The 26165-nt window shown below is 53.5% G+C and overlaps 2 protein-coding genes across 5 annotated transcripts in view; one reads left to right on the forward strand and one right to left on the reverse strand.

Moving 5' to 3' along the window:
* Positions 1 to 4124, forward strand: part of PSMB7 (proteasome 20S subunit beta 7) — a 56465-nt gene extending 52341 nt beyond the window's left edge. For both annotated transcript variants that reach the window (XR_014265369.1, XM_082467834.1), the window contains 2 exons: positions 1340 to 1491; positions 3893 to 4124. Coding sequence is in view for 1 of the 2 variants with exons in the window: in XM_082467834.1 (XP_082323960.1) it covers positions 1340 to 1491; positions 3893 to 4004 (264 nt within the window). In the remaining variant the exon portion in view is untranslated. The remainder of the gene's footprint in view (positions 1 to 1339; positions 1492 to 3892) is intronic.
* Positions 4125 to 5199: 1075 nt separating this feature from the next.
* The window catches only part of NEK6 (NIMA related kinase 6), an 84064-nt gene continuing 63098 nt past the window's right edge, over positions 5200 to 26165 (reverse strand). For all 3 annotated transcript variants that reach the window (XM_082467824.1, XM_082467822.1, XM_082467823.1), the window contains exons 8-10: positions 16478 to 16572; positions 9816 to 9929; positions 5200 to 6780 (exon numbers count right to left, since the gene is read on the reverse strand). In XM_082467824.1, coding sequence (XP_082323950.1) covers positions 6670 to 6780; positions 9816 to 9929; positions 16478 to 16572 — 320 coding nt within the window. In that variant the 3' untranslated portion in view covers positions 5200 to 6669. The remainder of the gene's footprint in view (positions 6781 to 9815; positions 9930 to 16477; positions 16573 to 26165) is intronic.

Consider the following 26165-nt stretch of genomic DNA (forward strand, 5'->3'; position numbering starts at 1 on the left):
GTCCTGCCCTGCTGCCTCTGGCGCCTGCCTTCTGTGTCACTGCCCTGTTTTCTGAGTGCCTGGTGTGCAACCTGTCCTTCAGCCCTCCCTGAAGCTTTACGGACCCCAGCCAGTGTTCTCACAGCTCCTTCTCAGTTATCCGTTAGCCCTTATTACACTGCATTGTAGTTGACCTGAGTCTGATGTTTCTTGGTAAGAAATCAATTAATCTACTTTTCCACCAGTAATTGTTGGAGACTTAGACTTGCTCTTAAAGGAAAAGTAAGAGAGTGATTCAAAGAAAGGAATCACTTCAATGAACATGCAGACTCATTAGTGGGAGGGGATAGATTCTTTTGGGCAAGAGGTCCTACCCTTGGCTCTGCCAACATTTCCCCAGAGCTGTGTTTTGGTGTTAGTTTTTTCCCCATGATACTGACTTTCTTCATTATGTTACCAGGAAGCAGATTCCAACCATTTTTGGACATTTTTGATCAGGGGCCTGCAAACTACACCCCATGGGCCAAATCCAGCCCAGTGCCCATTTTTGTTTTATGAAGTTTTATTGGCACAAGCCACGCCCACTTGTTTGCATATTGTCTGTGGCTGTTTTGTGCTACCATGACTGAGTTCAGTAGTTATGATGGAGACTGTGTATCTACAAAGTCTAAAATATTTACTACCTGGCCCTTTGTAAAAAGTTTCCCAGGGCTTCCCTGGTGGCGCAGTGGTTGAGAGTCTGCCTGCCAATGCAGGAGACACGGGTTCGAGCCCTGGTCTGGGAAGATCCCACATGCCACGCAGCAACTGGGCCTGTGAGCCACAATTACTGAGCCTGCGCGTCCGGAGCCTGTGCTCCGCAAGAAGAGAGGCCGCGATAGTGAGAGGCCCGCGCACCGCGATGAAGAGTGGCCCCCGCTCGCCGCAACTGGAGAAAGACCTCGCACAGAAACGAAGACCCAACACAGCCATAAATAAATAAAATAAATTAAAAAAAAAAAAAAGTTTCCCAACCCGTTTTAGATGATAAATTGCCCTGTCAGCCCACAGTTCTCAGTTATGTGGTGAGCATCTGACGTGAAGCGGTTTGTTTAAGATTAAGAGGGAGTGTGTGCATAAAGGGCTTGAAAGGCCTGGGTCTCTCACTTACCAGCTGAGAAACCTTGGGCAGATATTGAGGTACTTTGAGACCTTTCCTTCATTTATAAAACAGGCACTGAAAACAATGCCTACCTCACAGGTTGGCTTTCTTTTTTTTTCCCTTTTCCTTTTCTCTTACTGCTTGTGAAGGCACTCTGTGGACATCAGAACAGACCCTCCATATGACTGGGGACACTATTGTTGATATTTTCTTTCTCAGGAGGAGGAAGCCAAGAAGCTGGTGAGTGAAGCCATAGCAGCTGGCATCTTCAATGACCTCGGGTCTGGAAGTAACATTGATCTCTGTGTCATCAGCAAGAGCAAGCTGGATTTTCTCCGCCCGTACTCAGTGCCTAATAAGAAGGGAACCAGGTAAGTGAAGGAGATTCTTCCTGTGGCCACCCTTTTTATATTCACGGCATCTGGACAGGGTTTTCTTGATTCTTACCCACGTTAAGTAAAGCCAGAGTCCCCAAGCCAGCTTTATTCAACAGACCTTTGAATCATTATTTGTTTTATGATTGTGGGCTGCTGTCAGGTGTAGAAAAGTGATACAGTTTGTAAAATGTTGATGGGAGAGGTTGAGTGGAAAGACTCCTAGACTGGGGATTGCGGGGAGAGCTTTGAATCACGTGCTGTCCTTTCTCTAGTCTCTTAAAGATGCCTCTGAATTCTGTATGAAATTCTGTGAGAGGTACATTCTCCAGGGCATCCAACCCATAGCTTTTCCTCAGAGTGGTTTCCATTTCCTAGATGGTTATCAGCCATTAGTTAAGAGTCTCTGAAAGTTAGCCTTGGGAGCTAACTGTTGCTTCCTGCTGTGGAGGGAGCCATGCCATTTAGCCCGTGGCACATGCCGAGCAGGCACTGCTCTCCGTGGTGCAGTCCAGCTCGGAGAGGGGGGCGAGCTTCTAGTTGATTTGCTGGCGGAACTGGAAGGTTTCCCGCCCTGGTGGCAGGTGAGCTGCTCATCAGCAGTCCTGTACGGCCGTCCAGCTGCCTGACCTCTTCCTGGAGGCTGAGCTGCTCAAAATGTGGCTTCTGAGCTCTGCCCCAGCTGTCTTCATCTGACAGCAGCGTACACAGCAGCGTTTATAAACTGAGCCCCAAGCTCCACTGGAGGAGAGCAAGCACATCACCTTCCACGATGCTGCTTTAACTCCCACCACATGTACTCAACTCCAAGTCGGGAGTAATTCACAAGGAACAAATAGAACATTGAGAACCAGTGGGTATTCACCGCAGTGTGCGCTCAGCATTGTGAAGACGTGTTCATGATGGGGTAGGGCAGCACAGCAGCAAAGAGCTCTGGCTCGGGGTGGGGACCTGTCATGGCCTGGTGTGGTGACTTTGGGCACCTGTCTTGGAAATGATGGAGCTAGACTAGGTGATCGCTAATGAGCCCATGGAATTCTCGGGCCCTAGGTGGGAAGGGAAGCAACCTTTCAGGCCTGGGGCTGTGTTGGACCTGGCCTTGCACATTCCCATTGGCTCCTCTGCAGCCCTGTTGTGCAGCCCACTGTTGCTTCAGGTAGAAGCCCTCCCCTCGTGCTGCTGAAACAGGTGCTGTAAGCCAGGATGGTGAGGAGGCTCTTGTTGTGTCCACACCTCCCACAGACGTTGTGGATCAGATGAGTCAGGCGCACAGAAGTCACATGGGCCTCTGGCTCCAAGGCCACAGGCTGCCATGGGTCCATCCAGTGTGGGGGAAGGAACAGCGTCTTCACACCAGCAGGGGAGGGGCGGAGCACATCTTAAAAAGGTGCTGCTGCTCGGATCCTTTAAGAGAACTTTGTGGGGACCGTGGGAAGTTTTCGCAGAAATAAAGGCCAGCTTTTCTTGGCTGTGCCTACTCCTGGTTTTGTACAGAGCTCTGTTGTGTCGCCCTCTTTTTTCTGCTTCCTGCCGTCTTCAAGCACAAGCTCCCATTTGAGAGGCTGGCTCTTTAGGGAGCACGTAGTCATGGCACAGCCAGCAGCCTCCTCTTAGTCCATGTCAGGTTGACAGAAATAGTGTCCCAGCTGGGGACAGATGAGAGGAACAGTTGGACTTGTGCTGCTGTTTGACAGTGTTGTAATTCCTGGCCCCACTGTAAAATCAGCCGTTCAGATTTTTATCTTCTAGACTGCCTTGTGCTCAGAGAAACCTCTGTCAGATTCACCTTGAGAAGGGTGGTGTTGGGTGTGTCCTTGTGCTGATCTACCATGTCCCTGTGGGGACAGTTAACTCTCCCTTCTTGAGTCTCGGGAGTGTGGTCAAAAGTGACAAGCCCAGAGTCTGGCTGCGGGTCATTTTTATACTGTTTATGCTTCCAAATATTTTTAAAGTGTTTAAGGTAACAGTTATGTCATTCTTGTTACTATTCAAGAGAATGGCCATGGCAGCTTAATGAAAGGATTCGCTTCCTGCTGGTTACTGAAAGGTACTTTAGGGAGGTTGAAGCTTGAAGGCAGAGGCCCAAATGCTTTCCAGCATCTTCTGGGGATGGTGAGGTGGGGAAGGAAATTTGAATGTCCACCTAGTGCCAGGTGCTCTATATTATCTCTTTTCATGTGCATCATGTCGACCAGGTATCCCCATTTTGTAGCACTTGAAAGCCGAGGAAAGTGAACCTTGGGGGAGCTGAATCCTCCCAAGGTCGCAGAACGGGGAGTCAGGAGAGCCAGGATACCAGTCCAGGCCTGCTCGCTGCCTGCATACTTGTCCCTCTCTCTAGCCCTCCATCAGGCCCCTTGGGGGGATCCTAACTCTCTGCGTTTGTTTTTCTCATTAGGTTTGGCCGGTACAGGTGTGAGAAAGGGACCACTGCAGTCCTCACTGAAAAAGTCACTACCCTGGAAATTGAGGTGCTGGAAGAAACAGTCCAAACAATGGACACTTCCTGAATGGTGTTGGTGGATGTCTGGTTATTGCTCTAGAAGACTGGGGGCAATGGAGGCTCCCCCTGTAAGACATTCGGCCAGTGTTTGCTGAATGAACCCAATAAAAAATGAAAACCAAGTTAAGTGGCTGAAGTCTCGGGGCTGTGTGGTTTTTTGGGCTGCTGAGGCCCATTGACCTGGCCTCCCCTTCAGGATGTTAATCCCTCCCTGAATACTACTCTGCGTTCAGGTGGGTGTAAGAGCAGTTTAATCCTTCTAAAAACAGACGAGGCCTCATTTGTTGCAGGAAGTCAGATTGGGTTGCTCTGATTCTTCAGTTGAACATTTATTACACGCAGCCCTTGTGCTAACTTACTTTCTCTTTGTTCAGGGTAGTCCCAGGTTTTTGTTTTTGTTTTTTTAGGATGAGTGCAGCACAGCCTTTTACCCCAACAGCCAAGTAGGAAAGAAATAGAGATGATCAGTTCTGAGTACCAAGAAAAAGCAGGTAGGTGGACAGTTTTGCTTTGCTATAGCTGCATGAACCTGGGTGAACTCCACTTTGGCCAGTTTCACTGAAGTCAAAAGAATGCTTTGGGCCTTACTATCTGTAATGATGAGGATATCATCGTTTCTCAAACACTCAAGCCTGGTGAATGGTTGAAATTGTATACCTCCAGAGGGTCCGAGTAGTAGGCAGAATTGTTCTCATGGTGTCGAAAGCGGATGGCATACAGAAAGCAAGTTCATCTGTGTCCAACGCTGATACTGCCAAGGGAGACAGACAGACACAGTAGGGATTCTGAGAGCCGTAAGCAGAGTATTTGCAAAAAATCTGTCTGGAATCAGAAAAACTTTCAGTGGTGAGTGCCAGACAGGACACAGGGTGTGACTGTCCCCCAGAGCAAGCATGGCTGGGGGGACAAGAGAAAGAGGCCTGGTGCCATGGTCTTCCAGAGTGAGCACACTCTTGGGCCAGCCTCCCTTGTTAAACTGCCAGGAGTGGGTGGGGAGAACAATGGAATTATTTAGGATAGCAACTTGGCTGACGATTTATCAAAATTATCTGGGGAGCTTAAAAAAATTCCCAGATTACTCAGAATGTCTGAGGCCTGAGAAATTGTGTTTTTAAAGGAGGCTCTAGAAATTGTGCTTTTAAAGGAGGCTCTAGAAATTGTGCTGCGGTGTGAAGCTGTTTTAAAATTACTCATGAATCGTACTCATTCACAGAAGGAACCCCTCTTACCCCATTTTATTTCAACCATGGAGAATGAGTACAAAGCAGAGGCTGCATCTGAAGAAAATTTCTCAAACCCGACAGTGTTACAGTAGAACAGAGTTCACACATGGAAACAGCGCAGTGGCCCAGCCCAAATCCTTTATCCCTAGGGAGGCCTGGTCAGAGCTCCTGACCAGGACACCAGTGGAGCGGACAGGCATGTACTCTTTCTAGAGGGCTGAACTGTCACTAAGTCGTGGATGACAACTTAGACCATTTGAGGATTAACTTGAGTGTAAAAACAAAATTCAAACTATTTCCTTCAGAGCTTGAGTTTTCCTTAAGTTCACATTTATAAATTAGTCTTCACAGTTAATCCTATTTGGGAACAAGAAATAAATGAACACATTTCTGGTTTCCTACAAAGAATACGGCTGTACATTAACTCTTGACTTACATGGTCCATGGACTTCAGCTTTGTGAAGGGGTGAGTGGCTACCATTTTTGGATCGTCTGCAATGTGCTAGGTAACTTACATATTTTATTTCAAATTCTGTCAGCAACCCTGAAGGTAGATGTTATTAGTCCCATTTTACAGATGAGGCAACAGGCTCAGAGAGGCTAAGAAACTTGCCCAGGGTCATGCTAGGAAGGTGCAGAACCAGAACTTGTACAGAGAACAGCCTGAGGGCAAAGCCCGCATATTTTCCATATCCTGTGCTTCCTTCTCACGGAAGAAAACACTTAACACTGATCATTAAATGAACAGCCAACATTCAAGCAGGTGAGGTGCCTAGTACTAGCAGGTGTTCAGGAGAGGACGGCTGAGCCGGGCTGCACAGAAAACACTCATGGCTTTCAAATACTATTTGCCTCTATACCAGATGCTGGGTTCGCCTCATCGTCATTCATCAAGTTATAAACGTAGATAAAAATATTAGGAAAATCTCCACTCTACTTAAAAAATTATTTCCACTTTCTCCCCTTACAACAGAGTAAATTAAGCACACAGCTTGATTGTTTGAAAAGATTCTAAAAGAGCTAAACCAAACTTACTACTAACCATTTTAAAAGGCTCACTACAAATCACACAGTCTCCTGGATTCTCCTGTTAGTTTAAACCTTGACAGGTCACTGAAGGAATTATCCGAAAGATTCACATTACAGTCCAGATATAAGAGGTGCCTCAGCGGCTCACTGAACCATCCACCCTTGTTAACAACCCAGCTGAGAGTGTTCACAACAGTTTAAAGAAAGGACTTTCAAATTTGACCACCAGTAACACGTGACCAGTGCCCCTCCCCCCAGCAGCCCTGTATTCAGCATCTGCTGTAAAGCCCGGCCCCTCTTTGGGGAACCTGCTGAACCCTCTTGTCTTAGTTGGTCTCGGCTACCAGGTGGCCACTTTGGAGAGAAGACTCAGGTAAGGCAGAGCGGTGTGGCTTCTGAGAAGGCGCGCTGCATCCACGCTCAGGTGCTCGAAGTCCACACGTGCATCTGTTTGGCAACCTGGTGCACGTAGCTGATGTCGGGTCTCTGGTTGGGGTCAGGGTGGATGCACATACTGACCAATTCTCGTAACTGCAAGGGAGAGGATGATACGTGTATTATTTGTAAGCAGCCTTGCTGAGGCTCTGCATTAACTCATGAACCCTCAGGGCAACTAGAATATGAGGAACGGTGCCCAAGACAGGTGAGTGGTGGGTGAGTAGTCACAGTCACCAGGGGAGAGCAGGACCAGCACCAGGCCTGTCTGGCCTCAAAGGCCATGAGAGTGGTACCTCCAAATAATGTTGAACTTTCAACTGCCTACACTACTGGCTAAATCTGTGTGTACAGTGTGTGTGTCTGCTGTCAGTCATGCAGATGCCCAAACCAGAGGACAAAACTCAAGGCAAGGGCTTATTGATCATAATAAATGTATTAACATGCAGCAGAGCTGCAGTCTGCCTACCCCCTGGCCTCTTTATTGTGCTCATGAAAGACGGAGCTTTTAATTATACAGACACTGAAGGCTGCTCCTGCCTCGGGGTCGGGGAGGGGCACCTTGATCCTCTGATCACCTCCATTCTTCTGATAGCCAGAGTGCCAATTATTTTAATGGTAATTAAAATAATGACCGTAAAAAGCCTACGTCTTAACTTGCATCACTGGGCTCACTGCAATTTTTTCATTTAAATACCTGCTGCTGGAGGGGCTGGCCAGGGCCGCAGCAGGGAGAGGGGAGATCCTAAGGGGGCTCATGGGGACTCTGCGGCCATGGTCAGCAAGTCTGGGGTGGGCACAAGGGTCATGCGGAGGCCCAGGCTACAGTGCACACTCCCTGTTTCACTCCTGAGGTGTTCTAGGCTGAGGGGCCTGGGGTTCCTCCCCCAGGAGACGCTCCAAACTGCCTGCTGCCTTTCTGGGATTTCACGGCTGTATAAACACTGGGAAGCCCCTGGCCAGATGCAGCTGAGCCTGCAGCCGGCTTGGACACTCCTGGAGTCTGAGGCTGCCCACGATGAGACCATACTCTTCAGAACCTTACAGTATTCAGGGGAAGGTAGCTGTGGTTGGCCTCTGACAGGTTAAAGTGCCCAAGAAAACCACATTAAGGTAAAGTCTCTGTGACCCGAATTGCTCATTTGTAAACCACACAACAATAAGTGCATGTTTGAAAATTTCAGAAGAGAAAGTGTCTTATTTCCATTTCTAAGAGGACAATATAACTTCAAAAGTGAGGTGTGCTGAGGAGCTCCAGTGCTAAGAATTAGCACCTCCAGAAGTTGCACATAACGGGTGAAAGCCAGGTGCTCTGGGGAGTAGGAGCTCTGGACACTGGAAGGACTGACTTGGGAGGGAAGGGGGCTGAGGGCTTTATGTGGGTTCGTTCATTTCAGCTTCATAACCACGAGGCAGGGGTTACGGTTCCCATTTATAGATGGGGAAACTGAGGCACAGAGAAGTTGTCATTTGCTCCAAGTGGCATGGCTCCAAGCTTCTCAACAAATTCCAACAACAAACAAAATTCCAAATTCAAACAAAAGATGGGGAAGAAAAACCAAATGCAACTATTAACTTGGTGAAGAGCACTAACTAGTTTTTCCTTTCCTGCCAACTTCCACTCCGGAGCACAAGTACTTCCTCCAAAGGTACTCGTAAGAACTCCGTAGGAATGTGCGCTCCTGCCCCTCACTCTGCTGGGAGTCTGCAGAGCCGCAGGCATGGCACTGGGAGCAGAGGGTGCCAGGAGAAGGGTGGCTGATGACCTTTCTAGCTGGCCTGCCTGGATCCAGGGTTAGCACGCACTGGGGCACCTGGTTGCTACAGCTTGGCCGGCCCGGACCCAGGGCCCTGGTGGGCAAGGGCTGCTCCTTCCAGAGCTTTCAGGATTGTGAAGTGAGCAGGATGCACGGCTCCTCACTCTGGCTGGACGACTGGCTATAGAAGAGGGGCGGGTGCCCTCAGGAAACAGGATAGCGCAGTGGCTAGGCGCAGGTCATCTGGGTCAAACCCTGCCTTCACCACAAGCAAGTTACGTGACTTGGGCAAGTTACTTAACCAGTCTGTGTCTCAGTTTCCTTCCTGGTAAAATGGCATTAGGAGTGGGGTAGGGGGGGATTCAACACAGTAAATCATAAATGTGAGCCGTTAATTATTGTGAGGCAGTGGCCTGTGGTCATGCAGGGTGGGCCCATGGAGGGCTCAGACTCCTGATCACACCCACTAGCATTGACCTTGAACAAAAATAACCCATATTGAGAATCTACTCTGAGCCAGGCCCTATGCTACAGCCAGATGATGATGGTTGTAAATGCATTGCCTTAATCCTTAATCCAATGAGGTGGATTCCAGGATTATCCCATTTTACAGATGAGGAAACTGAGACTCAGTTCAGTGACTTGCCCAAGAATAGTGAGGGGAGTATGTAAACCTGTGCCTCTGTTTACACTCTTAACCATGCTGTGCTGTAAGCCTGTCACCTCATCCTCACTTTTTATCCATGAAGGCAAAATATTAGGCCTGTTTTCAAGATGAGGGAACCGAGGCAGATGATGCTCTCCCACAGCCTCACCTGTCACAGCCTGATGGCCAGACCTGTCAGGCTGTCCTGCGCTCGGTGTAAAATGTTGAAAATAAAAGGCCAAGGGGTCTGACCTAGGTTTGTGGCGGCAAGACCAGGCTGCTTGCTTTGGTTCCCTGTCATGGCAGCAGAGTGGCCGCCAGCAGTGGTGTGGGGCCGGCCAGGCCCTGCCACCCACTGCGTCTGGCTCCTGTTGCTGGACGCCGGGAGCCCGTCTCCGGGCCCCGCAGCAGCGAGCCTCCCACTCGAGCACTGGGTTGGGAGCCAAACGGGCAGGAGGGTGCTGACGGGCCAGCTCCTGCTGGTTCCTGCCAGTGGGTGGCCTGCAGCCTTGCTGTCGGGGGGCCCACACTGGGGTCCCTGAGACCTCCGGTAAAATCAGTCTGCTTGTTTCCCCTTCTGAGTCACTTCCCCAGAAATCTTCCTTCTCGGCTCTGTTAAGTGAACCCAAGCTCAGCCCCACAGCCCTGGGATCTTGGAGCTGCCCCTCCTCGAGCCCTGCGGGTCGCCTGGAGCTCACCAGGCCCAGCCCCGGCGGCAGCAAACTCACCTTCTCAGAGTAATGTTCTCCGGGGAGAGGTGGGTAGTCACACTGCTCGATCTTCTGGCAGAGGGAGAAGAGGTTCATTTTATCTCCATAGAAGGGGCTCTGAAGAGCTGCCATCTGCAAGGAGAGGGGGATGAGAGATGAGTTTTCAGCCTTGAGGTCCAGGGCAAAAGGGGCCGCTCCAGATGGCGGTGTGGTGCTTCCGGGTCCTCACCGCAGCGGCTGTCCAGCAAGACTCCCCCATGTCCTGAGGAAGCTAGGGTTCAACAGAAAGTGGCAGTTTTAACACGATCCTTGTTATATAAGCAAATTAAATGGGACAAAGGTTTCAGTGACAAAACTGTAAAGGCAGTAAAGAAGGGGCAGCTGAGTCCTAAGGGCCAGCCGTGAGCAGGCGCACGCCTGGCCTCTGGTTTCCTCATCGAAAATGGACGCAGCTCCACCTGCAGGGCTGTGGTGAGGCAGGGCTGTGGTGAGGCTTGGCTGGCACAGGAGGCATCACAACCTGAGCGGACATCATCTAGCTCCATCCCGAAACCAGGCCCTCTGCTGGGGGACCGTGGAGGCCCCAACGGGTTCTCACCCAGTCAGGGAACTACCCGGACTCCCCACCCCACCACTCAGAGCACGACGGGGGGGGGGTGTCTTCAACGGGGGCACACAGGAGCCGTGGGCTGCCCGTGAGGCAGCCCAGCACGGCGCCCGCCAGCCCCATCTGCTGATTACTCCGTAATGGGATTCAAGTGCTGCTTGCCACTCCCGCTCACTGTTGCCTGCCTCCAAATGACGGCCCGACACCTCCTGCTAATGAAGTGCCGTCGGGTAATTGTGCCCGCCTGTCCGTTTGGCCCTGGTTCCCTTCAAGGAGCCGGGCTGCCAGGGCCACTCGGCATAGACTCCACAGCCGGGGCCTGTGGGACACCTGAGGAATCCTCACTCCCCTTCAGGCTCCGGAAGGTGGGTGGGCGAACCCTGTCTCCGGGCTGGAGGAACCCGTGGTAGCCCATCAGCTTTAGTTTCCTGGTGTGCCCCATGCTCTGTTCACCCCTGTGAACAGGTCAGGTGATCCCAACAGCAAGCAGGGCTTGCCTCCTTCAGAAGCGCACAGGGGTCTTCAGAGCCCAGGCAGTGCCCTTGGGCTTCCAGATGGCCTTGGGAGAGGCAGTGTGGCCTGGAGACTTGGGGGTTTCCTCTGACCCAGGTCAGGAGTCTGCCCCGGGCAGCACCTGTGGGCCAGGTGCCTGGGCCCTGACTGACTGCTTTCACATGGGTGTCTACTCCCCCTGACCAGGGGCTTGGGCCCCTCTGAGGAGGGCTGGGAACCCGCCTGGACCATGAAACCCACCCCTGCGGGACGGCTGCAGGGAGTGGCCCTGGCACTTGGCGGGGCAGGATAAGTATGCAGAGGCCCTGCCCCCTGTGGGCTCAGGCAGCCTGACTGAACTGGCTTTACCATCTAGCATGCAAAATGGCATCACTTGGGTGATGTATTTCCAATAATTAATATGAGAACCTCGGGTGCAAAGGGTTAATTGGGCAGTTTCAAAAGGACATCTGTTGCTACAGTAGAGAGCAGCTGAGGCTCCAGGGCAGTCATTCGGGGTGATGTGGTGCCCTTCAAGTCACGGCAGGAGGATTAAGATGGATTTTCCTGGAAAGCGTGTCTGTTCAGAGTAGAAAGGATGTCGGCCCCACTAACACGGGCTCTGGTTTTTCACGTGTCTGACCTGGGAGAGGGACTGGGTGATCCTTTCAACAAGCCAGCCTGATCTGATTTGCACAAAACTTGCTGTGTGGGACTCCAAAAGGGCCCCAGAATGGCGACGCATGAGCCCCGTATCTGCTGTTCCCTTCAGAGAATCTCTCCATCCTTCCTGGCACCTTCCCCACACTGTTTCAGAAAAGCTTTCTGAACAGGGTCAGCAGCGAGCTATGCCAGAGGAGTCCTCTCTGCCTCCCTGGCTCACAGTGGCTTCTGCATCCATAAATGCAGATTCTAGCGGAAGCAGCGTCCCGCCTGCTCCCCTCCAGCTGCCGGTCACGGGCCTTCCACCCAGATCAGAGCACTGGGCTGTGAAGGAACCTCTGGGGCTGCTTGAGACACTGGGATTAGAACGATTACCCCGGATGGCGAGATCTCCTCGTACCGGCGACCACCCACCTCTGACTGGTTGAAGCAGAGGAGGAATTGCTGTTTGGGGCCTCGTTAGAACTGCCAAAGCCACGGCTCTCAGCGCTGCTCCTCAAATGCAGAACTTTTCCTGCCTGGCGTTATTGGGGTGACACATAGCCGGGGAAATGGGAGAGTGTGGCCACTTGCCCCCGCTGGGAGGGCTCAGGGAAACTGGTGTGTGATTTAAGATGTCAGAAGGAGAAGGGGATTCTGACTCAGAGTGCACAGCGACTGCCTTTGACTCTGGCCCTGTCAGGGCCTCGGACATCCATCTCATCACCAGGATCTCCCGAGCTCGTCCGGGAGTGAAGGTTGAACCCAGAGGCTAGTTGGCCAAGCAGTCTGCAGCCCTGCTTCCCCACGAGGTAGGGGGCATCCAGACCATTCTCTGGCTCAAGCCAGAATTCCAAAGCAGGATTCCATACAAGGTACGGCTGAACCTGTCCCCTGGCCCACTTTCTTGCTGGTCTCAGCCTCCTCAGGCTGAGGCTGCCGTAAGAAGGCCCCCCCACTGAGGATCCTGATTCCTTCAGCTCTGTGCTCAAAGCTGAGCTCCCATGTAAATAAATAAATCCTGCAGAGCCCAGGCAGCCTGCTGAGTGCCTCCATGGGATGTGCCGGGTAATGAAAATAAAGCGCCAGGTCTTCCAACAGGCCAAGCTTGGGCATCCCTGCTGGGAGCTCCTGGAGGGGCCACTGAAGTTGCTGGGGGATCCTCACAACCGGGCCTTCCCCTCAAAGGGGCCCTGAGCAGAGGCCCTGCATCTCTTTCTCCACCAGTCATGCCTTCCCTGGTGGCTGGAGAGAAGGGGAGAGGCCCTGGCTCCACAAGGACCACTGGTCCCTTCCTGGCTCCTGTTCAGAGGAGGGCAGGCATCGACAGTGTCAGTGCCCATCTAGGTCACTGCCTTGCTGTGTGACCCTGGGAGGTCTCTCCACCTCTCTGAGCCCGCTTTCTCCCTTACAGCAAAGCTGGGACTGGCCTGGTGTGATTCCTGTGATTCACTACAATGTCCAGGGCAGTGCTGCTCCCGGCGGCTGAGCTGTTTGGCCCGTTTCTCCTATGCTGACCTCTTCAAGACAGATCCCACTTGGCACCCCCCCTGAGGAGCTCAGGCCAGGTATAGTGCTTTGTGGCGGCTCCTCACTAGCCACGGGTCAACATCAGCACCTTAAGGTGGCCTCGGGAGGTCCTCAGTGACATCGGGATGCCCAGGTGGAAGGGGGTGTGGTGGGCTGAATAAAAGCCCCCAAAGATGTTCATGTCCTAATCCTTGGAGCCTGCGAATGTGTTGCCTTATATGGCAAAATAAATTCGGCAGATGTGATGAAATTAAGGATCCCCAGATGGGGGGAGTGTCCCAGGTGATCCAGGTGGGCCCTAAGTGTAATCACAGTATCTTTATAAGAAGGAGCAGAGGGAGATTTTTGAGTACAGAAGAGGAGAAGGAGGTGTGCTGACTTAAGTGATACGAGGAGGAGGTCACAAGCCAAGGAATGTGGGTGGCCTTTTCATTTTCCTTGCCTTTAGTCCACTGAAATCGATTTTGGGCTTCTGGCTTCCAGAACGATAAGAGAATAATTTTAAGTTGTATGAAGTCAATCGGTAATCTGTTACAGCAGCCGTAGGAACCTAACCCAGGGGGCTCCTGAGACTTCCAGCCCGCTCCGGGGCTTGTGGGAAAGGGCAGGCCTGTCCCCACTGTGGGCAGGTTTTCTCTGGCTCTGTGCCGTCACCTGCCGCCCTGGCCCAGGTGTGTTTCCCTGCATCTGCCCAGAATCCTCGGATGTGATCTGGGTGTGCGGGTGAGATGGGGAGCCTGTCGCAGATCTATAGCTGGTGCCCTCAGGACGCACCGCAGGCTGTGCAGCGGGGGCTCCAGTCGTGTCTGGGGGGCGTTTCCTTCCAATTACCACGGCCCTATCTGTCTGCTGGGAAAACATCTGGTTCTGTCTTCCCACAGGGCTCGGGGGTGGCAGCCTGGGGAAGGGCCCCCACCGCCTTTGCCCTTACAGGGGCCGTCACGCCAGCCCTCTTCTGCGGGAGGCCCGGGGCCACTGGGTTCAGGTCAGCTGTCCCCGCGGACGCAGGACTTGACTGATTTCATTGACTTCCTACTGCTGATACGCCCCTCCCTGGCTGCGAGCCTCAATAATGAAATAAACCGGCACCTCCAGGCTGGGGCGCTAACGAACGCTGCCTCTTTAGAAGTGCGTTTAGGCGCCCAAGGCAGAGACTCAGGACTGCGGTCTGCCTCTAGGGAGCTGGTGGCACCAGCACGGGAGCCCTGAGGACAGGAGCAGGGCCCAGTCACACCCTCGTCTCCTGTTTGTTTACGTTTGGAGACCCACACGATTCACAGAGGCAGGAAGTGGCTTACAGAAATCCTGAACGCAGAATGGAAGAGTAAAGAACCCTGGACTAGCGACAGTATCCACGAGGGCAGGAGGACAAAGCCGAGTCTCCGAGGGGACAGACGACGGCTGGACTTTGGCTCCCCGCTGGCCGAAGCGAAAAGGGAAACGTGGCCAGCGGCTCGCCGGCACCAGCTCAGGGGGCTCTTGGGCAGCGAGGTGGGCAGTAACCGCTTCAAAGACCTGCCCCGCACTGCCGGAGGGCCTTCTGAGCCAGGTGCCGTCCACACCTCATGAGGCAGGTGTGACTCCCATTACACTTGGGCAACTGAAGCTCCTGGAGCTCCAGGGCCTTCAGGGGGTGAGCGGGAGCTGAGCTCTGACCTCGGGTTGGTCCTTCTGACCGAGGTCTGGGCCCACACCAGGCCCCGCCTCTCTCCCACCCAAACTACCACAGCTATGGGAGCTGCGTGCTCCCCACGAGGGAAGGTTCACAGCTTTGCCCTCCTCATCCCCAGGGGCCAGAAGCCACTCTGCACCCTCAGCCACTGCAGCCCCACTGGGGGCACCGCCTGGACGCAGCTGCTCCCGTTTGATGCTCATTAAAAGAAGTCCTCCTACAACAGACACCCCTGTGAGTCCCGGAAAGCACGGTCTGCTCCCCACCTCTGACTGCCAGGGCCTGACTCACCATAAACCTTCAAGATGACGCCGTGGAGCGCCCATACTACGGACCTCCAGAAGAAGGGGGCTCAGGTACAAACGCCACAAGGGCCACATCTCCAACTGGCTTCATCTTTACCCACAAGGCCACTCTTTTAAAATGAAATGTCTGCTATTAATAGGAGGCCACTGGCTTAAAAAGAAAGATGCTGTGAAGTGTAAACCTTGCAGAGGGATCAGAGTTTTGATTTCATGGTCTCCGTCTGTAATGCAGGGAGCGGGGAATCCCAGTGCCAAGAGACCCTGACTGCATAGCTGCCCCGGTCCCTGTGCATCAGCAGTGGGCAGCTGAGTCCCGAAGTTTATACCCACAGGCCATAAGTTCAATTCCCAGCATCGATACTCCCAAGGAAGCAAAGAAGTCAGTCTCTGCAACTCCAAGACACTCCTAGTGGTCCCGCAACATTATCCTGTGCATCGCTGCCCTAGGAGACTCTTCAGCTTATCAGTTCCAAGCCAGATTCCAGGGATGCTCAAGTCCACCCCAGGGAGAGCAGAAAACTAATCAAGGTTCCAACTTTAAACCCAAACCACGCTTGGCGTCTCATAGCCCTAGAGGGTCTTCAAAGTCTTTCATATCTGTTATTTCATTCATCTGGCCTATGACAATGCAGGACAGCTACTATTCCCATTTTACAGATGAGGAGACCAATGGAATCCCGCCCAGCACGGGATGGTCCAGGGCCAGGGCGGTGGGAGGGTGTGGCCGCCAACTTGGAGATACTAGAGGGCTCAGGCTTCCCCGCCTCTCACCGGCAGCTGCAACAGCTTCATGGCCAAGCGTGGCTTGTGCTCCCTAGACCCCCAGTTATCCAGGGTCCCCGGTGGCTGGCCAAAACGGATGGGGGCTTTACGAGTTCATGTTGTCTCATGTCTGAGCCTACCAAGACTCAGAAATATTCCTGTCCCTCCGTCCAGGGTGGCCACCAGATCTGGAAACGGCCATCTGGTGGCTCCATCTCACAGCCCAGGGGAGACGGCGGTGGTCTCTAGTGAGACCCACGTTGCTGAGCTTGGAAGAACGTGACCGCCCCTCAGTGGGGAGCGTTTCAGAGGCATGGGGCCTGATCCATGGATAAATGACAAATAGTGAACAGAATCACCCTGATTACCAGGGAAACCGGGGCAACCAGATCCCCCTGCCTGTGCTCCTTCCATCAACAAGCAGACACTGGACTCTCCGTCTGGTTCAAGTCTATCTCCCTTCCCAGATCTGAGCATCCCAAGGGTGAGTGGCACCTAGCCTGCAAGTGACCACCCCCTCTAACCTCTTCCAGCCTGACACTGCTAATCAGGCAGATGTTAGACCAAGTGGGGTGAAGGACAGGACCCAGATGGTACCAGGCCTGCCCCAGCTGGGTGCCCACCATGCACGCCCCACCAAATGCCACTGAGCTGCAGGCCAGACACTCACCTCGTACAGCAAACAGCCCAGAGACCAGATGTCAGACTTGAAGTTGTAGCCGTTCTCATGGATCCTCTCCGGTGACATGTAGTATGGTGTCCCCACTGAAACACAGCAAAAGGATGGGTGCTTCTCCTCTGTGCAGGGGCAGCACCGGAGGGAGAGGTGGGGAGGGTGAGGGCTGGGGAGAGGCCTGGCCTCAGCCTCACCAGGATCCTGGGCAGCCCCCTCGCCCTCTCTTCCTGTCCCCTCCTCTGTCAAATGAGAGGGCTGGGCCAGACTGGAGGTTTCCACGCTGGGAGGGCCCTAAAAGCCCCTGGAGATAGGGACCCACCCAGACCTGACAATCAATCTGGGGGCTGAGCGGCTGAAGACTTGTGTTTCTGCCAACTGCCCGGGGGGAGTGGGACACAGTGGCCAGGCTCTGGGAAGCAACGGACCAAAATATCCTCTAAGGTGACTGTTTGAATCCCAGAAGAGTCCAGATAAGGCTCTCAACAGTGAAAACAACCACCGTGAATGTGGACCAACCATGGCACGTGTCTTAGCCCATTTTACAGATGGGGAAACTGAGGCTCCGAAAAGTGGCAGGACTGAGGTTCAAACATAGATCTTCAGGCTCCAGAAACTGAACTCTTAGCCACCACCCTTGGCTACTAGCACCAATCAGCATGTCCAGACTTGGGGTTGGCTGAGATTTCTTAGCCAGAATAGAAAAGATACTAACCACTAAAGAAAAGATTGATTAACTGGACTTCATTAAAATTAGGAACTTCAGTTCACCAAAAACCATTCAGAGAGTTAAAAGGCAAGCCACAGAGTGGGAGAAAATCGTCTCAAAACATATACCCAACAATGGCCTCATATACAGAATATATTTTAAAACTTCTATAAATCAATATACAAAAGACAAACATCCCCCTCCCTCAAATTAGCAAAAGACTTGAAGGGGTATTTCACAAAGGAGAATATCCAAATGGCCAATAAGCACATGAAACGATACTGTGTTTCTCATTACTCACCAGGGCAATGCAAATTAATAGCACAATGAGGTACTACCTACCACCTACCCACCTGAATAGTTAAAGTTAAAAAGACTGAGATAAATCAAGGTGGTGATGTGTGGAGCAACTGGAACCCTCATGCATTGCTGACGGGGCCGTAAAATGGCACGATCACTCTGGAAAACCATTTGGCAGTATCTACTACAGCTGAACACTGCCTACACTATAACCCAGCAATTCCACTCCTAGGTATACGCCCAAGAGAAATGAGTGCTCTGTCCATCAAGAGACATGATCAAGAATGTGCAGAGTGGCTTTATTCGTAATAGCCAGAAACTGGAAACAAATGGTAATCACCAGTAGAAGAGATAAACTGATAATGTGGTCTGTTCACACGATGGAATACTAAACAGCAACGAACAAGAGCAAATCTCAGGTACGTGCCACAAAATGGCTCAACTGCCCAGACGCAATGTTGAGGGAAAGTAGCCAGGCACAAAAGAGGACCCACTATTTGATTCCATTTTTATCAAAAACAGGAAAAATTACTCTATGGGGGAAGTGATCAGGAAAGGGCTTGAGAGAGCTTTACTGTATGCATATCGTGTCTCAATTAAAAAGCAGAGGAGTCACACTTGAATATCTGGATGGAGCTGGGCAAAGATGGGAGGATTTCCTGACAGGTGGTGAGCTCCCCATCACCAGAGGCGTGCAAGCTGCAGCAGAGGGGCTGAATTGGCAGGGCCGAGGAGGGGCCCAGGAATCTGGATTTGTAACCACAGATTTGTAACCTGAGATTCTGATATCAGTCCATTTGGAAGATGACTGTTCTGGAGGCTTTAGGACCAGATTTTAAAGGTTGCTACACAGAGGACATTTTCACTGGCCTGGAGTCACCATGTGAATGTGACAGTGGCTGCTGCTGTTTTGGCCAGAGTCTGTGAAGGGAGCTGGAGTCCAGCGTGGCGGAGGCCGAGCCTGAGATGTGGACTGATGACCCCAGGAAGGAGGGATGTCCAGCACCACATGTGGGAACACAGAGGACCCTGGGAGGGGAAGAGGCCTGTTGATGAGCTGGGCTAGGAAAGTGACGGGTGCCCCAAAGCAGGGGCCCAGACTTCAGGCTGTCATGGGCCAAAGATGTTTCCGAGCAACTTATGTTTGCCAAGTAAAGGTGTTTAAATAAAACACAAAATCCCAACTACCATTTCGTGTCACTACTATTCAGTTTAACACTAGAACAAGTATTTGGGCTGGCCAAAAAATTTATTTGGGTTTTTCCATAAGATCTTACAGAAAACCCAAACGAACTTTTTGGCCAACCCAAATAGAGACTCAATCTCAAGATCAAGGACAGTACTTCACATTGAAAAAGTTTAGCTGTTCGAAAACTTTATCATCTTCTTGCTTTTCTCATCTCATTGGAGGTGGGTGAGAAATTCTGTCATGCCTGACTTGTAGAGGCTGTGAACAGTGTTGGAAACCCACGCTCCTGGCATGAGCACGCTGGGGGCAGGACCTTGTTACCAAAATGTCCCAGTGCCCTGCCCAGGACTGGGCCATAGCAGGCACCTTCTAAGCATCTACTCACTGAATCAATGAAGCCATCTGCATGTTATCAGATAGTATGTATCACGGTTAACACTTTTTTCTTGTAGCCTAACACACTATTTACTTAACTGATGTCTGCCCAAGAGGGACTTCCTGATTAGTGCTTTATCAGGGTACCAAGCATCCTTTGATGGCAATAATCCCAGGAGAGCAGACATCACTTAAATACATGTTTTGCGAACTGTGTCATCCTATATGCATACGTTATGGCTGAAATCAGGGGGCTAATTGCTATTCAGCAGAAAGAGCTGTCAGTCAACACATGAACCCATGTGGGATTCTATAAGCAAACTGCGACTTCCAGTAGCAACCCCTTGTATATTTCAGCCACAAGGGAGCAAAATGAAAATGAACGGGCAAGTGTGAAATGGATGACTTTGTCATAGCCAAACCACAGGATGAAATCCAAACAGTTCTCACTTAACAGCGGGAACCTCAGACCAAACTATAAGTGATTCTAGCACTCAGGGTGCTGTGGGTGGACGTGCCTGCGAGGTGAGAACAGTCTCCTGCAGAGAACAACCACAGGGGGCTGATGGGGTGCAGGGACAGCAGGGGAGGGGCAGAGGTCAGAGGCCCTGTCCTCAGTGAGGGACAGCAGTGCCCACTGTCTGGCTGTACCACATCCTTCAGACCCTTGGCCAACCCCTGCCCCCGACCTGGCCAGGCTGGGCGTGTGGGCTGGCCCTGACACCTCTCACCACCCTCAGTCTTATCCTCTGCTCATTCTAGATGAGTGGCCAGGCTTTGGTCTGGGGCTGCCTTGGCCAGGCCCATCCGAAAATGAAGTCTCTGAGCAGCTGTCCCCCCGGCTCCAACACCGGCCTGCCCTCCAGTTCACCTCTGTGCCTCTGCCTCCTGGTGAGTTCAAGGTCAAGTTAAACTGCCCCCTCCCCTGGCCACAGAGAGCTAGCTGCTTGCTGAGGTCTGGACATTTGGTTTGTCCCCCTGTCCCTCTGCTGGGGCTCCAGATCCCTGCCTCAGCCCTGCTTGGGGTAAAAGCCTGGGGGCACCAGGGAGAGAAAGGTCAGGGGCTTCACCACCCCTTCCCTCCACTCTCCACCCCAGCCTTCTACCTCTTCATTGCTCCTTCTGCTTGTACCCCAGTTTCCTCTGGTGTTAAGGGGGAAAAGGCAAACGCCCAAATGTGATTTGTACTTTCTTCTAAGATGCCAGTGCTGCATACGCCATCCATCCATCCATCCATCCATCTGTCCATCCATCCATCCATCCATCCATCCATCCGTCTGTCCATCCATCCATCCATCCATCCATCCATCCGTCCGTCCGTCCGTCCGTCTGTCCGTCCATCCATCCATCCATCCGTCTGTCCGTCCATCCATCCATCCATCCATCCATCCATCCATCCATCCATCCATCCATCCATCAGTCTGTCCATCCATCCATCCACCCGCCCATCTGTATTCAATGTTAACTGAGCCTTGACGCTGTGCTGGGCCCTCCCAGGAGTGGGTCCATCAGGAGGTGGTGAGTCGCCTGTCCCAGCAAGTGTCCAGAAGGAGCCAGTTGAGCAAGGAAAGACTGGACTGATGAGTGGGCGTAGCCAAATCACCTGGAAGAAGTTGTTAAAAATCTGAACCCCCAGCCCAATCCCAGGCCTGTGGAACCAGAACCTCCAGGGCTGGAACTTGGACACCTGCATCTCCCACAAGCTCCCAGAGTGTCTGATACGTGTTACAACCTGAGAGGGGCTGTGCAAAGCCTCCCCGACCTGCCCTCCTTTCAGATGCGCAGAAACGTCCGTGGAACAAATGAATTCATGAAGCATTAACTGAGGGACGTTTGGCCGGCCCCTGGGTCCTCATGCTCCTGCCTCTGGGCAGCTTCTCTTGTCCCCTGACCCAGGGCAGCGGCTGCTGCCCCTTGGTCTGTGCTCCGCCTCTCAGAGGGGTTCTCAACTTGTGCTAGAGGTGTACAAAGCTGCAGGGGCGAACACAGCACCTCTTCCTGTTTTGCCAGCTTTCCCCGGGAATAAGCCTGTAAAACCCGATTTTTATACCAACAGGAAGTGCTCAAACATTATAAAGGATAATGCACAACCTGCCTGAGTTTTAAAGATAAAAATGGGAGACTTCAAAGAAGTTCCAAGCTTGCAGCGGGCCCTGGAGGATGTGACCCTGAACCCCGGGGGAGCGGTGATTCTGGGGAAGAGGGGGAGAAGCTGGCACGGGGAGGAGCCTCCACAGACAGTGGCCCTGCAGGCCCGGCTCCCTGCCCTGCCCGGGGGTGGAGAGGGGGTGCCCCTGTGGGCCCTTCCGGCCGGCAAAGCAGCAGCACAGTCTCACGGAGACACTCAGACGCAGAGCGAACACAGCCAGGGTCTCAAATCCCCTTCCAGCATCCCCCCGTCAGACCTGCAGGCGCCCAGCCCCACCCCCAGCCTCCCCTCCGGGGATGGAGCTCTGCATATGAAAGAGGAGCCTCACAAACCCTGACCTTCCCCGCGTCTTCACCTAGAACTCCCAGATTTCAAACCGGGCAGATATCAGAGGAGAACGCGGGACCTCAAAGCAGAGGCTGATTAAAGGGCCCCGCTTCCCAAGATGCGCCACTCCTGTCAAAACAAACTCTGCCGTGTTTTGAAATGCTCACGGTGTTTGAAACATGTTCATTAGATATGAAAAAGGCAAAGATTTCACATGAAGGGGAGGCTGCATCTGTGGGCTGCACTTCTTCCCGGAATGGTGGTTTTGAAAATGGCTGGGAAACCGGGTGTGCGTGCTGACATGCATCACCCGGGCGGGCCGGGAGGCCTGGGCGCCATCCTGACGGCAAAGGAGCTGCGCCCCAGCCAGGTCTGAACCCACTGCAACCACTGGTGAGCAGAGAACTGGACCGCTGTCTCAGCCTCGTCTCCCCATCGGCGGAACACGGGGTGAACTCATGGTCCTCGGGGTCCTCTCTGCCACACTGTGGAGCCTCGGTCTCCCTCTCTGGAAAATGGGGATAGTTCAACCTCCTGGCACACAGACATGCAGGCAGAAGGGCTCTGGGAAGGCTCTGCTGCTACCACAGACCCCGCGGGGTGGAGGGGGGGTGAGGGGAGTGGACTGAGGAAAGGAGGGCTGGGGGTGGCCAAGAGGGCAGAACAAAGGAGCAGGTGAGGACCAGATTCCTCCTCTGTGCTGCACGAGACCCCGGCCTGTGAAACTCCCTCCCCGCTGCCCCCAACATCAATCAGGCCTCACATCCTGAGGGGGCTCCCCTCCCATCTGGCCCTCTGGCCGCTGCCCTAGCAGCTCCGCCTCACCTGGACGACTGGCGGCTTAGCCCCCCGCTGTCCTGCCCATTCCCACCCGTCCTACACCCCAAGGCAGGGGCGACGTCCCTGCCCCTAAGGCCGACTGGCTCCTCATCCCTCAAGAGAGAAAAGCCGGGTCCTCAGCCTGGCATTCGACGCCTCTCCGAACTCTCCCCGCTCCCCCCAACGCTGGATCTCTGGGCAGCAACACACATGCACACGCACACGCACACGCACACCCCTACAGGCTCACCTGTGCCGCCACTTGTTATCAAGTTCTCCTTAAATTAATTACCAGCTGACCCCATGCCAGGCTACACTTGGCCCTCTGGAGAAGCACCAGTGTTGAAAAAAACATTGCACTTTTATCAGCGTTGACTTGATTCCAGATTGTTATATCTGCCTATTTTTAGTTCCCACATGGAACATCTCTAACAGATGTGAGAGTCAGGTAGCACGATTCTGTGATTCTACGCAGGACCCTGTGTTTTCCAGGTATCAGGGGCTCATCCAAGGTGGTTCAGGGAGCCTCGGAGGAAACCCTGGCGTGGCCATGCCTCGCCCGCCACGTGGCTCTGGCTGAAGCACCACCCACCTGGCATCACAAAGGTGCTCGCCTCACTGCACCTGGGATTCCTCCCCTGTTAACCGGCTGTGATGATTCCCACCCCCAGGGCGGCTGGAGCACTAAACAAGGTACCACCCGGGACATGATTATTAGAACAGTGCTTCGTTCCTGGTGAAGATGCTAAATGGATTCCCCCCCAGGCTGTAAGCTCCAGAGGGCAGGGGCCTTCCGGGTGAGCGGCCCAAACCTTTGAGTGAGTGAATGAACAAGCTGTGGTTTGCATCCTAGGCCCGGGTCGATTCCTCATTGGCCGTCCCCTTGAGCCCTTCCCTTCCCTCCCTGCCACCAGCTCATCTTGTTCTAATGGTTTGTGTCCCTGAAAATGCCAGGGATGCGGCAGACAAGCCAGGAGCCACTCACCAGCCACAGGTGATTTCCCCCCGCCAGGTGTCAGCGCTTATAACCTGGGCTCCACCTACTGAAGCAGGTTTTCTGGGCCAGTTGTTCCCAGGTGTCCTGGGCTGCCAGGACGAAGCAGGAGGTCGCCAGGGACACATCTGCATGATGCTCTGAGCCCACACTGATGGGGCCCCCGGGGCGCCTGGCCGTGGGCACACTCACGGGGGCGCTGTCGTGACAGGAGAGGCTCAATCCTCCTTCCCTGTGGCCCAGGACACGCCCCAGGTCCCACACGGCCCACAGCTATGAGGTTGGGTGGGCTTCCCCCCAGGGCGCTGTCAGTGTTCCCCACCCAGAGAGCTCACTGGGCCCCAAGCCCACTTCCCGGCAGGTGCTGTGGAGAGCTGCTGACCCCCCAAGGGCTCCAGTCCCTGCCTGCCCAGGGACCACAGGGATGTGGCAGCGCCTCTCTGAGCCTCAGTTCCATCATCTGTCAAATGAAGATATAAGCCTTATGGGGATAACGCTTTAAGAATCAACATGTTTTTCAAACATCCTTTAAGCCTTGTCTTCTTTGTTAACCCACCTCCTTGGCGAGTTCAGTGACTATAGAAAACGGAAGTAAAGGGCAGCCCTGGGATGGGGTGAGGCAGCTCCAGGCCCCCAGTGGCCTCCGGGCTCCTCATGCACAGCTGAGTCACGGAGCCCAGCACTGTGCCTGCACACAGTGGGCCCGCAGGAGACGGTTCCACCTGCCCTCACCCAGCACCACCCTGGGACTGTCGGTCTCCCCACCAGTCTGGGGGCCCCCCGAGAGCAGGGAAGGCTGTATCCTCTCATGTCCCCATAACCTCACATCTCAGGCCCAGCCCAGGGCCAGGGCGTTCGGCTCGGGGAAGGGAGAAGGAGGGATTTATGCCCCATGGCCAGGCCAGGGCTCAGCGGCCTGGGAAAGCCAGCATGCCCTGACTGCAGGTACGTGACAGGGTTGCCCCCAACCGGACCTGTTCCCCCATCCCCCCGAGAGGCAGTGTGGAGCCCTGCACGGGCCTGGGTGTGAGCCTGCCTTACCTCCCACCCCAGATCCCAGCCCGAGCTGCCCTGTCTCCTCTGCGGCGCGGGAAGGGCCTTGCTCTCCCAGCCCCACAATTTGTCTTGCAGCTGCTGCCGTTGCTTGGAGCGAGACACTTGCTTGTAGCTTGTGAGCTGTGTGTAGGCAAATCTTTCATTTTTCTTTCATTATGCCGGCGTGTACTGTCACTTAATTTTTATGTATGCAATCCTTCCTGACAAATATGATCTGCTGCCTGGTAATTCGTCTGACGCTCATTCTGTTCCGCGCTCTAATTACGGCTCCTATTCCTGACACCGAAGCAGCCGCTCTGCCACCGCTGGGTACCGCACCTGTCAGCCCGGCCATGGCATGACTAATGCCCTTTCATGCCAGCCTCGTGTTAGCAAATACAGAGGCAGGGAGGGGGCTGGGGGAGGAGGAGGCAGGAGGAGATGGGATGTGCATGAGCCCTGATGTGGGTCAGCAGCCTCCGGAGACAAGGTGGCTGCCGGGGCAACGTGTCTGCCACCAGGGCATCCCCACACAGTAGGTGCGCAGAGATGCAACGGACACATAACTCCTACCCACGCACAGGGTATGGAGGAGCCTCTGCCCCCCAAATCCTTCCCGCATCACGACGCAACTGCAATTAGTTCAATCTCCTGCGCCACCAAACATGTGTGCAAGACTTAGCTGTGTGCCGAACCTCGCTATGGAAAGGGGGTCTTTCTCCTGTGTCTTGGAGACCTCAGGCCCTGGGCTTTGGCTCTGCACTGTTGCTGTCATGGGGCCTGACCCTCGGTTCTCGGTTCTGGCAGCAGGGCCTTGCCGAGCCCGTGCGGGCCTCTCAGCTCGGTGGGCAAACGGCCCCAGGAGGGCTCCTTCCACCCACCAGGCGGCCCGACAGCCACTCAGAGGCCTCGGGAAGAGCCAGGCTTACCCGGGCGGCCTTTTCCCAAGTTCCAATTCCTTCTCATTAATATAATAAGTGCACCAGTCCAAGTCAATAAACTCACGCTGTCGGACGAGCCCGAATTTCTGCCCGTTCCTAATGATGTGATCTTAACCAGCTCTGACGAGTGCCGCAGTCTTTTCCCCAGCGGGACGGAGGAGGGCTGGGGCCTGACTGACAGGGGACAGGAGGCAGTGGCTTTAACTCTGCTCTTTTGACGGTTTCCCTTGAATTTCCGGCCTTTTTGAAGCTCTTAAACCAGAGGGGTAAATGGTCCCAAACTGACAAGACACACTGATTTTCCCAAAGAGAAGGGTCTGAGGGGAGCAGGAAAGACACAGTTTCCTCCCAGGAACGGGGAGTTGGTGGCTGAGTTCCCGAGGGAGGTCCTTCCAGGACCCTTGACCCTGGTCTCCTGGAAGAAGCATGGGCCCTGCACCGGGAGGCCTGCATTTGGGTCCTGGCTCTGCTACCACATGACTCAGAAGAATCACTCAAGTTCCTTGGGTTTTAGATTCCTCATCAGCACAAAAGAAGGATTCCACAGACCCTCACATCTGTTTGAGGCATGAATGAAGTGTCACGAACTCATGGGTTGGCGGGTCCTTGAACATCCTTTCATTCTGACCTAACGGAAGAGCCATGACACACCAGCTGCTAAGGAGGACGGGCCAGGGGTCCTCCGGGGTCAGATGGGGACAAGGGTTTCAAAACAACCACACACACACACACACACACACACACACGTTCCCAGCTGGGAGCTGCTGATCTGAGTTAGCATGTTTCTCCAGATTGTGTGCTACACCCTGAGAGCCTCCAGCCATCAGGACCTGTATGAACAGTGACA

The sequence above is a fragment of the Balaenoptera physalus genome (genome assembly GCF_965194825.1).
Source record: "Balaenoptera physalus genome assembly, chromosome: 7".
NCBI classification, from domain to species: Eukaryota; Metazoa; Chordata; class Mammalia; order Artiodactyla; family Balaenopteridae; genus Balaenoptera; species Balaenoptera physalus.